General features: G+C 37.9%; 1 protein-coding gene across 3 annotated transcripts in view; it reads right to left on the bottom strand.

Moving 5' to 3' along the window:
* Positions 1–1439: 1439 nt before the first annotated feature.
* Positions 1440–15668, bottom strand: part of CEP57 (centrosomal protein 57) — a 41534-nt gene continuing 27305 nt past the window's right edge. For all 3 annotated transcript variants that reach the window (XM_044929783.2, XM_006050562.4, XM_006050564.4), the window contains 8 exons: positions 15509–15630; positions 13432–13548; positions 12728–12805; positions 11128–11235; positions 10502–10579; positions 4496–4734; positions 3761–3905; positions 1440–2635 (listed from right to left, as the gene is read on the bottom strand). In XM_044929783.2, coding sequence (XP_044785718.1) covers positions 2405–2635; positions 3761–3905; positions 4496–4734; positions 10502–10579; positions 11128–11235; positions 12728–12805; positions 13432–13548; positions 15509–15630 — 1118 coding nt within the window. In that variant the 3' untranslated portion in view covers positions 1440–2404. The remainder of the gene's footprint in view (positions 2636–3760; positions 3906–4495; positions 4735–10501; positions 10580–11127; positions 11236–12727; positions 12806–13431; positions 13549–15508; positions 15631–15668) is intronic.

Below are 15668 nucleotides of genomic sequence, written 5' to 3'. Positions count from 1 at the left end.
TGCCTCCTTGCCTTTGTTTCGTTCTCCTGTGGACCTGAAACTGCTCTCCCGCAAGGTCATTGCTGTTGTGTGGGCGAGGAGTCATTGCCTTCTCCAGGAAATGATCCTTGCTTCCTCACTCCCTTCTCTGCCCCGCCACAGCACCGCACACACGCCACCCACCGCTGTCCCGGAACGCATCGTCAATGCAGTAACAAGCCGAAGACGCTCAGTGACCACAGCCACTGCATTGCATGCTGCTTGCCTAGATAAAATCCTCAACTCCATTTCAACCCCCGGCAAAAAGGAATCTCTTTAATATCTACTCAGTGTGTTCACTAGCACAAAATTGGGAAAGGAGTACATCAAGGCTGTATACTGTCACCCTGCTTATTTAACTTATATGCAAAGTACATCATGAGAAACGCTGGGCTGGAGGAAGAAGCACAAGCTGGAATCAAGATTGCCAGAAAAATATCAATAACCTCAGATATGCAGGTGATACCACCCTTATGGCAGAAAGTGAAGAGGAACTAAAAAGCCTCTTGATGAAAGTGAAAGAGAGTGAACAAGCTGGCTACAAACTCAACATTCAAAAAATGAAGATCATGGCATTTGGTTCCATCTCTTCATAGCAAATAGATGGGGAAATAATGGCAACAGTGACAGATTTTATTTTCTTGGGCTCCAAAATCTGCAACCATGAAATTAAAAGATGGTTGCTCCTTGGAAGTAAAGTTATGACCAACCTAGACAGCATATTGAAAAGCAGAGACATTATTTTGCTGACAAAGGTCTGTCTAGTCAAAACTAGGGATTTTCCAGTAGTCATGTATGGATTTGAGAGTTGAACTATAAAGAAAGCTGAGTGCCGAAGAATTGATGCTTTTGAACTGTGGTGATAGAGAAGACTCTTGAGAGTCCCTTGGACTGCAAGGAGATCCAACCAGTCCATCCTAAAGGAGATCAGTCCTGAATATTTATTGGCAGGTCTGATGCTGAAGCTGAAACTCCAATACTTTGGCCACCTGATGTGAAGAACTGACTCATTGGAAAAGACCCTGATGCTGGGAAAGATTGAAGGCAGGAGAAGAATGGGATGACAGAGGATGAGATGTTGGATGGCATCACCGACTCGATGCACCTGAGTTTGAGGAAACTCGGGAGATAGTGAAGGACGGGGAAGCGTGGCGTGCTGCAGTTCACAGGGTTGCACAGAGTCAGACGTGTCTGAGAGACTTAACAGCAACAAAGAGTGTCTTATATACTGTGAGACAGTTCAGTTTTGTTGGATCTGGTTTCTGTGTAGCATGAAAAAGGCAAATTATGTATTAAATACCATATATTCTTACTGTTTCTCATAAGAGGTTAATGTTCTATTTAAAAATGTATTTTTTTTTTTTTGAGAGATTACAACAAATAAAGCCTTTATTAACAGGCTGCTAAGGAAAATTTCAGTGTTTCCTTAAAAAAGCTGCTTTATTGATTTCAGTGGCAAATTTATAGTTAACATGTCTTGAACCATTCAAAACTATGATTCACATTATTAACAATGACAATTACATGTGTACAGTTAATACTGCACTCATACTGTACACAAATAAAATTAAATAATCAGGGATTTTGAGTTTAAGATTAAAAACCATAATGCCTTGAAATGAATAGCATGATTACAAACAGGTATTATCTAAAAATACATATGTATATACTTTACAACACCTCCCTTTCTCTCTCCATTCGAAAACCTCATTTACGTCATTAACAATTTGTTTATAGTTTTAAAAATGCTTTTGTGATTTTCACATTTAACTGATTTAAAATGAATGCATCTTTAAAAATTTTAATGGTGAATTAACATCAATGCAAGTGTATTTAATACTGACCAATGTCTGTAATGTCAAAAAGCAAAATAAAGCAATCCTCTTAAATATGTATAAATATTTAAATATAGAAAACCTCCATCAGTAGTCAAAATGGAGCATATTTAATGGCTGTATTGAAAAGTAAAAGCAGGCAATTCATGCCAGGGAAGATTTAAAAATGAGACTTTTCAAACAAACACTACCTATGGGATAGCCTCATAGTTTGATAGTTTAAACCTCATTTCACTTATATAACAGAACTATTAAAAAATCACACCCACAAGTAAAAAATTGGTAATTTGTTTACAAAGTGCAATATCTCAGTACAGCAAATTCATCTCCAACAAAGAAACAGAGTATGTGTGGCTTCTTGGCCTTTAAAACTACCCCCAGTTTCTGTTTAGATGGCTAAACATTTAGTTGTGATATGTGGCACAAGAAGCCTATGTAATGAAGCTTGGGTCCCTAAATGCCTGCTATTAATTCCAACATGAGATCTGGAAAGTCAATATCTGATTGATGAGGTACAGATTATGTGAATAAAATTTATGACCTGGTACCAGTCAGTAATCCCAACACAAACTATTGCTTTGTAATGAATTCTGTATGGATTGCATATCTTTCAATAACTGAAGATTTTTCCTGCTTTTTTCTCCAGGTCTCGGTTTGGCAAAGTCCTTTTTATTTGTGGTCCCCGTGGTTGTAGAACGGCTGCTGCTGTTTCCTTCCTCATCAAGAGTCTTTTTGGTGGCTTTTAATTCCTTCTTCTGCTTCTCCAACTTTTGCTTCTCCAGCTATACCAAAAAACCAAGGCAAGAAAGAAAAAGGAAAGATTAATAAAAACATATGCTTGCAAAAACTGGTATTTTTAACTCTCATACTAACTAAAACGCATATATATATATTTTTCCCCTGGGTTTTTTTTTAAAGCCTTCAAAAACCTATTGTACTAGTGTATAGTGACATAAAAACACGTAAACAAGAGGAAACATCAATTCTGGTGCTACACCAGAAGTTACGATAACGCTGCCAAATGCAGAACAGGGTGTGTAAGAAGCAAGAAGGTTTGGGGGGAAGTTAAGAAGGAGGCAAAAAACTCCCACACGGGTAATGGCAGACAAGAAGGATTTTAAATAAATGAGGAAGAGAAAGGCATTCTCGAAACTAGTCTGAGCAGAGAGAAGCATGTTCTGAATAGATGGAATGTAATGGTTATGTATTAGTACTATGAAAAGGATTTTTTAATTTTATTATCTCTCTTTTAGAATAATTTAATTTCAAAAAGGGAGCTTTATTTTTACTTTAGCTGTTGGCTAAAATAAATTGCTGCTGGTGTTTAATTAGAAAAAGGTAAATTTAATGTACAGAAAACAGACTTCTCTGGTAGTCCAGTGGTTAAGAATCTGCCTGCCAGTGCAGGGGACACAGGTTCAATCCCTGGTTCCTGGAAGCTTCCACATGTCTCGGGGCAACTAAGCCCGTGCACCACAGCTCCTGAGCCTGCACGCCATGATCAGCGAGCCCACGCGCTGCAACCACTGAAGCCCACGGGTAGAGCCTGTGCTCTGCCAAAGAGAAGCCACCACCACGAGAAGCCCATGCACCACAACCCGCCAAAAGCAGTGAAGACCCAGTGCAGCCAAACACAGATAGATAACTCGCTTTCATGTAAGAACATTAAATATATTCAGTACTTGGAAGATGTATTTCAGATGATAAAATCTACTTGAAGAGACTACAAGACAGTGTCTTCCTAGCCTGCTTAACACCAATTCTTAATAACTAATGAACTGAATTAGTAAATATTTCTTATAGCTATCTATGATACAATGTCATCGATATATTTGAAGGAAAGGGTTTTTTGTTCTGTTTTACTCTTGTTTTTTAATCATTAGAAATGAGTAAAGGAAAACAGTTACCTGGGCTTGGTATTTTCGAACTTTAGTTATCTGATTGGCTTTTGCCTCCATCCTTCCCACTAATGCCTCCAGTTCACACTCTAAGTTGTCTTTCAGTTCAACAGTTGGTGATTCTTGGATAAGTTTTGCAAGCTGCTGGTGATCACTATATAAAACACAGAAGAGGGCTTCGTTTCCTATTATTAGTTACACAGCTAAGTCCACTACATCTCCCTCACCATGGGATCCCTGCTTTGCCCATTAAAATGTGACTCAATTTTTTTAAATAGAACAAATTTCCTTATTATTAATGATAATAAAGAAGTCCAAAAAGGGTACCAGAGGCAAAGGAAAAAGTTTAAAGCACTAATTATCTATCTCCCCCAGACAGCATTACATAATGTAGAAAAGGAAAGCCCAGAGAAAGATTCTTGTCCTTCACTCACTTCCTAACTTATCAGTTACGTTTAGATAAACTCAATGTATAACAAGCTCCCAAACAAGGAAAAAAAACTTGAATATAAACCTTGGTCTTCAAAACATTTAACAGTAATAGAAAAAGGAGACACTTTGCCCAGAAGAGCTGTTATTTGTTGAAGTCCTAGTAACTTGTTGAGTGGTTGGTAAAATGATTGTGTTCAGTAAATATTTCTTGAAGTATTTAAATATGATAGAATTATTAAAGTCACCAAGAAGTTAAAATGAGGTTTTAGAATTAAATGAAATTAAAAAAAAAAAGGAAACAGTGAAACTCACAAGCTCATTTGCCCAAATTCATCTTGTAAAGTCTGTAGGACTTCAGACAGCTCTTCATTAACGCTGCTAGAGGAGGGAGGCGTTGCTGACTTCTTGCTCTTCCCAGTTCGTGAAGACACTTGTTTTGCCAAAGGGATACTGCTGACTACTCGATCGTTGCACAAGACTTTGCTGTGTTGCTTCATTAGATGCAAGACATGCTGAACATTGGCTACCACTGCATGGCTGGGGCTGGTGGACTGAAGAAAAGAGAAGTAATTGAAGCCACATCTTCTGGAAAAATGTTTTTACCCCCTAACCTGGGTAAAAAGACTCTTTCCTTTCCCACAAAACCCCTATGATACAAACTTCTGACACCACAAGTGCATTTCCAGTCTGCCTCTTCCTCTCCACCCTGCTGTCATGCACGTGGCCTAGTGCCCACCTGTCAGTTATGGAAGAACATCCTAACCGTCTGTCCCCCTGTTCCCTGTCTCTTAACTCCATAGTGCTATCAGTTGTCCTCCTAAAAAATTATTCTGGTCATGTTCTCCTGTTTAACACATTCTGATCTTAGGCCCGCTGACTCTAAATGTACAAACTCCTCAGCACAGAAATCAAGGCCCTGTGGACACTAAGCTGCAACTTCTACACCTCAGCCTTATGTCCCAGCGTCTCCTACCTGCTCTGCACTCTTTCAGTAAACTGTACTTGCACATGCCATTTCTTTCATGTGCCTATTTTTATACCATCAAAAAGAAAAGTACACAGTTCATTATATGCTTTGTAAAGACTTTCTTAAAACCTCCAGTTCATTAATTGGTCTAGTCTCAGATGCCCTATGGCATTCATCTCTATCACAGCATTTATCACAATAGATTGTTAACTGTATTTGCATGTCTATTTCACCTATTAAATAGTGTAAGTACTTCCAGGTGATAGAGACGGTTACCATACTCATTTCGCTGTCCTCTAGTAGGAAGCACTAAGTTCATGTCTGTCATATAAACAGCAGAAAAACCTGGCAGCCCTCTCAAAACATTTTTGTTTTTGAACACTAAACAACTGTCTCAGTGTGCAATTTCAATGTATAAACAGACAGTTGGGCCAACTTGGCTCCATAAGCACCAGCTAGACAGACTGTTTAAAATGCAGATTCCTGGGCAGCACTCCCTACTCAATCAGTTCAGGGTCAAGGCTTAGAAATGTACATTTAAAATTTGCCAATTGATTCTGATCAGCCAGATTTGCAAACCACTCTGCTAAGTTAAACAGATGCTTTGTTTACCCTAGTTTTTATGGTTAGGTAGCAAATCGAATTTAGTAATTAAACACTTAAATTGGTATTAGCTTTCCTGGTGGCTCAGGTGGTAAAGAATCTGCCTGCAATGCAGGAGACCTGGGCTCAATCCCTGGGTTGGGAAGATTATCTGGAGGAGGGCATGGGTACCCACTCCAGTATTATTGCCAAGAGAATTCCATGGACAGAGGAGCCTGGCGGGCTACTATCAATGGGGTCACAAAGAGTTGGACACAACTGACTGTGTATATAATATACAAAGATGCATATATAACATCCAAGTGGGGTTTATTCTAGGGATGCAATGATACTTCAGTATTTGAAAATGAATCCATGTAATCCAGCATATCAATAAGGTGAGAAAGAAAAACCACATAACCATTATCACTTGATGAAAAAAAGCATGTGAAAAACTCCAATACCCATTAAGGGTATAAACTTTTAGCAAACTAGGAACAGAGAGAAATTTCCTTAAGTTGATGAAGAGCATAGACAAAGAGCCTAAACCTAATATCATACTTATTGGTGAAAGACTGAATGCTTTCCCCTGAAGACCAGAAAAAGGCAAGGATGTCCACTCTCATCATTGTTACTTACAACATGATACAGGAAATCCTAGCCTGTGCAGTAACACAAGAGAGAAGTAAAAAGGTACGCAAATTAGAAAGGAAGAAATAAACTATCCTTATTTACATATGACATGATTTTTGACACAGAAAAGCTTTAGTTCAGTCAGTTCAGTTCCATCGCTCAGTCGTGTCCGACTCTTTGCAACCCCATGGATGCAGCACGCCAGGCTTCCCTGCCCATCACCAACTCCCAGAGTTTACTCAAACTCATGTCCATGGAGTCAGTGAGGCCATAGAAAAGCTTAAGTAAATAATAATAATAAAAAAAAATTCCTAGGACTAATAAGTGAATTCAGCAAAGTCACAGAATGTAAGATAAACATACAAAGCCCAAACATACTACTAATGATCATGTAGAAACAAGTTGAAACTCAACACAATTCACAACTGCTAAAAAAAATTGAATACAAATCTAACAAAACTGGTATGGGACTAATATGTTGAAAGGCCTGATGAAAGAAATCAATGATCTAAATAAATAAGAGATACACCATTCTCACGGCTATCAACAAGGATGTCAATTCTCCCTAACTAATACATTCCTATCAAAATCCCAGCAAGACATATTTTTGGTAGAGAAGTTTATTCTAAAATTCACATGGAAAGACGAAGTAGAAAAGCTTAAAGAATTTTGAAATTCTTTTTTGTTACTTTTCTGACCCTCCTTAAGATAATTTTATGTCTACTGAATTTAGAAATGAAAAAACTGGAACTTGTATTTTGTCTTAAATTTCATTTTTTTCTAGCAATTAACTTTTATTGCATTTTACAAGTGTATTAGTTTGACAATGCATAAATAAAAATAACTGCCCTTCACACTAGACAGTTTGAGATATACTCAAATTGACAGCACATTCTTAGCTGTTTGAATAGTATTTCACAAAAAGTACAAATTATAACTTCTAGAGACCTCAGGGCACCTGAAACTATCACAACACTGTTATACTGGCTCTGTGGGAGAAGCCAAGGGTGGGATGATTTCAGAGAGTAGCACTGAAACGTGTGTATTACCATTTGTGAAAGAGATGGCCAGTCCAAGTTCGACACAGCAAACGGGGCTTGCAAAGCCGGTGCACTGGGACAACCCAGAGGGATGGGATGGGGAGGGAGGGAGGTTTGGGATGAGGGACACATGTACACCCATGGCTGATTCATGTCAATGTATGGCAAAACCACTACAATACTGTAAAGTAATTAGCCTCCAATTAAAATTTAAAAAGTTGAAAAAAGACAAGACGATCTTGGGTTGAAAAACCCTATCTTTGAACCTGCCCTGTTCAATCTCTGTGTTAATGACTTCAATGGGAATTACCAAAGATAAGCAAATTAAATTTGGGGATAATACAAATACAACAGAAAACTGAACTAATCTAACATGGGTTCAGTTCAGTTCAGTCGCTCAGTCGTGTCCGACTCTTTGCGACCCCATGAATCGCAGCACGCCAGTCCTCCCTGTCCATCACCAACTCCCGGAGTTCACTCAGACTCACGTCCATCGAGTCAGTGATGCCATCCAGCCATCTCATCCTCTGTCGTCCCCTTCTCCTCCTGCCCCCAATCCCTCCCAGCATCAGGGTCTTTTCCAATGAGTCAACTCTTCACATGAGGTGGCCAAAGTATTGGAGCTTCAGCTTTAGCATCAGTCCTTCCAATGAACACCCAGGACTGATCTCAGGATGGACTGGTTGGATCTCCTTGCAGTCCAAGGACCTCTCAAGAGTCTTCTCCAACACTACAGTTCAAAAGCATCAATTCTTCGGTGCTCAGCTTTCTTCACAGTCCAACTCTCACATCCATACATGACCAGTGGAAAAACCATAGCCTTGACTAGATGGACCTTTGTTGGCAAAGGGTGAATCAATTCCTATAGTGCTTCATTTAATTAAAAATTCTGTGTAAAAAAATCAATTCCACAAATATAGGACCCTAAAAAGGCTGATGCTAAGACTAAGTAAAAGACCTGAGTAAAAGTCAACTTTAGTTGACTCTGGAATTAACGAGTGAAACGGATGCTATGGCTTCCCTGTAACATGAATTCGATACTAGGCTGAATTCCCAGACCTCCAGAACATGACTATTCTGTGCTAGTCACAAATTGAGAGGCCTATATTCGATTTAGGAAGGAATGGAGTGATGAAGTGGTTAAGAAACTCACAAAGCACATCTTATCATGAATCGCTGAAGAAAAAGATTTAGTAACCTAGAAGAAGAAGGTAAGAATAAAAATAAAGCTATCTTCAAAAGCTCATCATCATCTATGTGTATCCCTGAGAGCAGAAAAAACCCCACTGAGTAGAATTTACAACAACAGATTTCATGTCGCTAAGATGGTTACTCCTTGGAAAAAAAGTTATGACCAACCTAGATAGTATGTTGAAAAGCAGAGACATTGCTTTGCCAACAAAGGTCCGTCTAGTCAAGTCTATGGTTTTTCCAGTGGTCATGTGTGGATGTGAGAGTTGGACTGTGAAGAAAGCTGAGTGCCGAAGAATTGATGCTTTTGAACTGTGGTGTTGGAGAAGGAGAGACTCTTCAGAGTCCCTTGGACTGCAAGGAGATCCAACCAGTCCATTCTGAAGGAGATCAGCCCTGGGACTTCTTTGGAAGGAATGATGCTAAAGCTGAAACTCCAGTACTTTGGCCACCTCATGCGAAGAGTGGACTCATTGGAAAAGACTCTGATGCTGGGAGGAATTGGGGGCAGGAGGAGAAGGGGATGACAGAGGATGAGATGGCTGGATGGCATCACTGATTCGATGGACGTGAGTCTGAGTGAACTCCAGGAGTTGGTGATGGACAGGGAGGACTGGCGTGCTTCGATTCATGGGGTCGCAAAGAGTCGGACACGACTGAGCAACTGAAATGAACTGAACTGAACTGAACTGAAGCATTTCCAAGTAAAGCCTTATAGAAACGTGAAGGGCTGTCTGTGGTATAATGAGGTTTCATCAACAGCGTGTTTGGACAGAGTCTAGGACCATTATGCTCAATGTTTACATAATGAAAACACTGGACGGGGAACTGTTATTAAATGGGTTCCAAATATAACTGAACATCAGACTGAGACTGGGCACCAATTAAATATACTTTCTAGGCCCCACACCTAAACAATTCTGATTTACTAGAATTGTGGCAAGGCTTCATAATCTGCTTTTTCAAATGCATAGTCAATGATTCTGATACAGCTGGTCATCCTTTAAGAAACTGTTTCCAACCCAACTCAGAGATTCTATGGCAAAGCAGAACCACGGTTAGGAGCAACAGATAACAAGAAAAAACGTAGGTCAAAAGATATCTGCAATCCAAGAAGAGGTTAAATTTAGGGTAAAGGACAGCCAATGGCAAAATTTTTAAGGAATGATTTGTGCCACGCACATCTATAAAGGACAAGTAGAAAAACTAGGAAATTGTTCCTTCCCCAAGCTTTCACTGAGAATTTACTGTGGGTTAAAATAAATAAATAAAATTTATTCCTCAAGCCTCTGAAACTCACTATCTACAGTTGGGTATTCAAGGTATTGAAACAGCAAGCAACACAAACATTAATGAAAAACGTGGTATAAACTAACACAATGTTAAGCACTTCTTAGAAATCACCCAGTACTTGCTGCTATTTGACAAAATTACCATCTCCACATTTTTAAGCACTAAAGAAACTTAAGATTCAAGTCTACGTGTGGCTGCTTCTTGGAGAACCAATCCTTAAGTAATAAGCATGTGAAGACAAAGAGGACGTGACTTCTTTTCACTTAAATGTCTTCAATCTATACCTAAATACAAATCAACAGGGCTGATATGAAATTCCAGTGCTACAAATATACCTTTTCCCATTTCCTTTCCTACCCATAACCATACCTTCACCAAACCAGGGTCTCTGCTTTTGTTCATTACTTCCTTCCACATACACCCCACCTGCCTTAAGGCTTCGCCCTGTGCCCCAGTCCTATAAAACTTTCTTCCGTCTCTTTCTCACAACACTAGGATCCCTTGGTAAAAAAGCAGAATAAGTTCTCACCATTTATAGGTATACAGGCAAATGAGTGGATTTAATTCAAAGATCTAAGTTGTACAAAAAAATTCAGAGTTCAACCAACTCACCTTTCCAGCTACAAATGGCATATCACCCAAGCATAATCGATAATGTGGCTGTACAGCAAAATAGTTCCTAGAACCCTTCTGCATGCAAGAGAAAAAAGGAAAGCAATTTTACTCACGTGACGATAAGAGCTGCCTATACAAGACTAACCTGAAACCTCACGTAACTGCTGGGCTCCTGCTGGTTTTATCTCTCCTGGCATTACGGCCAGTGCTCCTAATAATACTTGTCAACACACATCTTACCCTAAGGAAAGGCTAAGCAAGAAAAAAATAGTACCTGACGAAACAGCAGTTACAGTCTCAGTAGAGAAATTCTCTGTGTGTCTATATGCACGTACGTATGTATACACACACAAACTTTCAAGAGCAAAGGGTAATTAATGCAATACTGAATAATAACTAATATTTGTGCAGCGCTATGTAGTTCTAAAATGTTTTCATATTCATTATCTCACTGTTAGGGTTAAAATTTAGAAGTAGGTATTACTTATCCCCATTTTCCCAATGAAGAAACTTAGAATGAAACAGATTTACTCATCCAAGATTGACGGACCACATGGTTTATGAGTACTTTCACATAAACTATGCCTAGCAATAAACAGTACCTTCTGGTTCTTTTTTCATACCTTTTCTGGTGGTTTTGACTTCTTTTTTTTAATTCTTTTTGTATTGGGAACACATGAAGTTGCCTTATCTTCATAGATAAGTCTATTTACTTCTAGACCAGTCTGCAACTAGGAAAAACATGAGAGCCTGAAGTTAATACTGAAGAAATAAAAGTTATGATTCAATGCCATGTAAAGGCCTACACAAAACCTACAGCGGTGTCATACAGTACAGATTAAAAACACATCACAGCTGTGTAACTGTGTCTAGTCACAGCTATGTAACTATGTCTTGAGTCAATCTGTGAACATGTGTCCACGATTTTAAATCAAACCACGCTCTCATTTTATCTTGAAGTACTGTCCTATAATTTGTCCTTTGACTTAGCCTGGCTTCTTTTAGTTCTTTATTTGAGGTTGGTCTTTAAATTTTATCTAACAAGTTAAAGCCAATATTTCTAACTCAACCAACGTTTCAGTATTTTCTTCTTTTCACACACAGCATGTACAACAGTGCTAGACACAAAGCAGCTGGACAACAAAGTACAATCTTCCTCTTTTAAAAGCTCATACGCTTAATGTAAGAAAAAGGAACTGGAAATCTATGTCCAAAGGAACTGCAAGGTATGTCAGAGAATGTAATCAAGCCCTTTTCTCTAGAAGCTTAGTAACTACATTAATTTAATACAGTAAAAATTCCATAAGCAACTACTAAGGATTTCAAAAAGGGCTGCTCTTTTCAACTTTTCCTTAAAAAAATATAATTATATACATATGTACGTGTGTGTGTTGTCTCGAACAGTGGGTTTCAAACCTGCCTATAAAACAAAACTGTCTGAGTTTTTGAGAAAAATTCCGATCATCACACTGCTTCACCTATCCCACCTGGTGACCACTGCATGGGATAAAAATCCAGGGCTAGGAATGAGCAGAGTTCATTTTCCTCATATGGTGGCTTTAGTGAATTAGTACAGGTCACCAACTATTGGGCAGCCCACTACCTTCACTGGGCTTCCCTGGTGGCTCAGAGGTTAAAGCATCTGCCTGCAATGCGAGAGACCTGGGTTCGATCCCTGGGTCAGGTAGATCCTCTGGAGAAGGAAGTGGCAGCCCACTCCAGTATTCTTGCCTGGAGAATCCCATGGACGGAGGAGCCTGGTGGGCTACAGTCCATGGGGTCGCAAAGAGTCGGACATGACTGAGCGACTTCACTTTCACTACCTTCACTACTGACCTGGTGTCTGGAGGCCACCAAAAAAGAGAAGCTCTTACAAGACGGGATACTGAATAAGGCTTTCAAACATTTCCAATGGTGACTGATGTGAAGTTTTATATGACTGTAAAGTTGTATATGATTATGTGTACAGATTCTGATATTTTTTAGTCTATTGATTAAAAAAAAAGCTGGCTGAAAAGTCCACAACTGGAAAAACCCTAAAGAATTGCTCAGCTTTTATATCTGCCTATAAAAACGTTTAAATTTTTCACATGAAGCTAAGTCTGCAAATTTATATACTGGACCATTCTGAAATATAAATAAAAGCAGTCCACATCTACATCTATTTATACATAAAGAATAGCAGGAAATGTGAGGAGCCTACCTGCTTACATTTCAACTTACCTGGGCTGCCTTAGCTTGCATTCGTTTCCTTTCTTGTTCTTCCTGACGGAGTTTTGCTTCCAACTCTTGCATTTTTTTCTAGTGATAAAAATATTAAAAGTGGTAACAGTAAAAAGAGTTTCAATGTGTATTTGTAAAATTTTAATATAAGCAACATAGGAAAGTGTAAAATTTTAGCATGGTGAGTTCACCCTAGTAACATGGATTTTGCTCATAATTCTGTTAAGTCTTAAGGCAGAGTCCCTTGCCAGCGTCCACGACTCTGCCTTAAGACCTAACAGAATTCTGAGCGAAATCCATGGCCAAAGAACACAGCCTCCGTATAAAGGCCTGTAGGCTACATGGAAGTTGGATCTAGAACCTTACAGTCTCAGTGGTATTAAGTACTTCCCAAATGAATCAATTAAAAGTAAAATTAGTTCAGAGAAAAACTTAAAGTGATACAAGACTTAAGGATACTGAAAAACATTTCATCTGTCAATATTTTCAAAAAGAACTCCTTCCTTAGGTACACTACTATTGTAAAATGTGAACTTTCTCTCCAAATTTGTTTCTTCTTAAAAAAAAAAAAAACAAAAAAACAAACTCCTATGTTTCTTTGCTATAAGATCACTGTTTTCCTATAAAATATCTAGGATTATAAAATGACCAATTTTACAAAAGAACCAATATTATGCACTGGTGAGGAAGAAATTTTCACTGACTTCTGCAAGGGCCTGCATTGTGGTAAGCTTGTTATACTCCTGTTCAAGAAGGTCCAATTTTTCAAGCTGGTTTTGAACATGCGTTTGATCATGTTGTCGTTCTCTTTCCAGGGAGACCTGGGAAACAGTATTAAACATAGCATGAAAATATAGCATGATAATCTGACAAAAAACTGAAAAAACTAATAGAGTATAATAGGCTACTTGTCTTTTCACAGAACTACTTAGATACTGCAGAGAAATTCTAGGAAAACAGTATTAAGATGAAACCAAAGAAATGTTAACAAATATAAGTGAAATCTTATCATACACTATCATAACATGTGGTTCTGTACACTGATACTCTTGACAGTATTCACGCGACACACAGGCTTCACGCAAATACTTGTTATTTGTCTGGTTTTCTTAAACAGTTTTAATTAAGGCAATAGTCATGGTTTTGGTATCTACCATTTACACTTCCTCTGAATTCTATGCAAAGCATCCATCATTTTTTCTTTTCTGAGGTTTATAGTTAAGGATTTGAAGACTGCCACCTATCAGATTTAATGACTGTCAGTCACAGGATAAACTAGAATAAGAAGTGGAAATATGCTAAATTGAAGTATACACATAAAAAGTCAAAACACTAAGCATTTGAACTTGTAAACAGTGTATCTTCATATACAAGTCAGCAATAGGCATCATACTAACAGAAATTTGAATATGACAAAGTAATACAAAACAATACATTTCTCAGGAATTTGTGTGAACTACCAATTTCCTCCTACCCACCTCAGTGGATAGTAACTGTCCTTAAAAGAATACGTTAAGTTAAAAATTGGCACAAATCACATTTTTTCAGTACTGGAACCATTCTTATTAAATGAATTATTCAAAGTCTACTGATGAAAACAGAGCTTAATTCAAAGACATATTTATGTATAATAGATGTATTAGTCAAGACATCTCACTACCGTTTTATAGGTGCTTTCTAACCTATGAACTGAAATATCCTAATAAAGAGAATTACTATATTGCTTACTGAACATGCTTGGCTATTTCCAATCATGTGGCAGATCACCTCCTTCCCCACTCCAACTATCACATAAAAATGTTAGACCCAACTAGAAACAAGAATATAAGGTCACAATAAACTCAATGGCACAGTAAAGAGAACTATAATATAATACACACTAAAGAACTGCTGAAACATTCTCTTAAATACTGTCATGCAATCAAGTATTTTAGGTCTAATATCTCCAACTATGACTAAAGGCTAACTGAGGTGGAAGGCATTCAATTTTTTTCACACTGCAGAGTGTCCAACAAAATATTCAATTTCTGTATAACAAAATTAAGATGCTAAAAAAGTATTCATGATGAATTCAAATTCTAGATTTACAATAGGAAAATGAGACATGTTTTAAAAAATATATTTAAGGCTGATGTTGAAGATGTTCTCTCACAAATGTATAAGTTACTTAAATAAAAATACCTCTGATATGACAGAACAAAATATTTTTGCTAAAGTAACAAATGTGAAGAGCTTTTCAGAGTATAAAGAACTTTGAAACATGCTTCCTGATTTGAGTCTTTTAAACAAAATGCCAAGAAGCAGAGAGGTACATAATATGCTTGTTTATGCTTTTTATAATGTACAAAGAAGTTAACATGACTTGAAAACACAAGTGACAGCATTTTTCCAATATAAGTAAACCTCTACCAAATACAACAACAACGAAGGAGAACAATCAAATCTTCAGACACTATAACCGATCCCAAGTAATTTCAGTCCTGGGCTATTATACTGTCCCAAAGCAGAAGCTATAGAGAATATGTCAGTGTGTATGAGGGTCATCCAAAAAGCAAACTCTTCTTTACAAGCTTTGCTGAAAGAAAAAAAACAAACCACTTTTCTCTCAAAGTTTCCACTAGCAGTTTTTCAAAATGACAGGTACTGTTACCTTTTAAGATAGACAGAGAACTGATGATTTGTAACAGCACCGTTAGTCCTCACTGAGTAAAAGGTCTTTATATCCACCTAATTTTCTCTATAGCTAACTTTTCTTGAGAATGACTCTATGAAGTAACAAACCTGTTTCTCTAATACAGATGTCCTCTCCATTTCTGCATGCTTTATCATGTTCCGCATGTATTCCAACTGTTTTTCTAAAAGATTACATTTATTTTCTGCAGCTAACAACTGAGATGTCAGTTCTAAAAAGAAAAACAGAAATTAGCTCACGCACAGGACA

The sequence above is a fragment of the Bubalus bubalis genome, chromosome 16, assembly GCF_019923935.1.
Source record: "Bubalus bubalis isolate 160015118507 breed Murrah chromosome 16, NDDB_SH_1, whole genome shotgun sequence".
Lineage (NCBI taxonomy): Eukaryota > Metazoa > Chordata > Mammalia > Artiodactyla > Bovidae > Bubalus > Bubalus bubalis.
The sequence above is the reverse complement of the archived record's forward strand: the minus strand, read 5'-3'. Positions and strand labels throughout refer to the sequence as shown.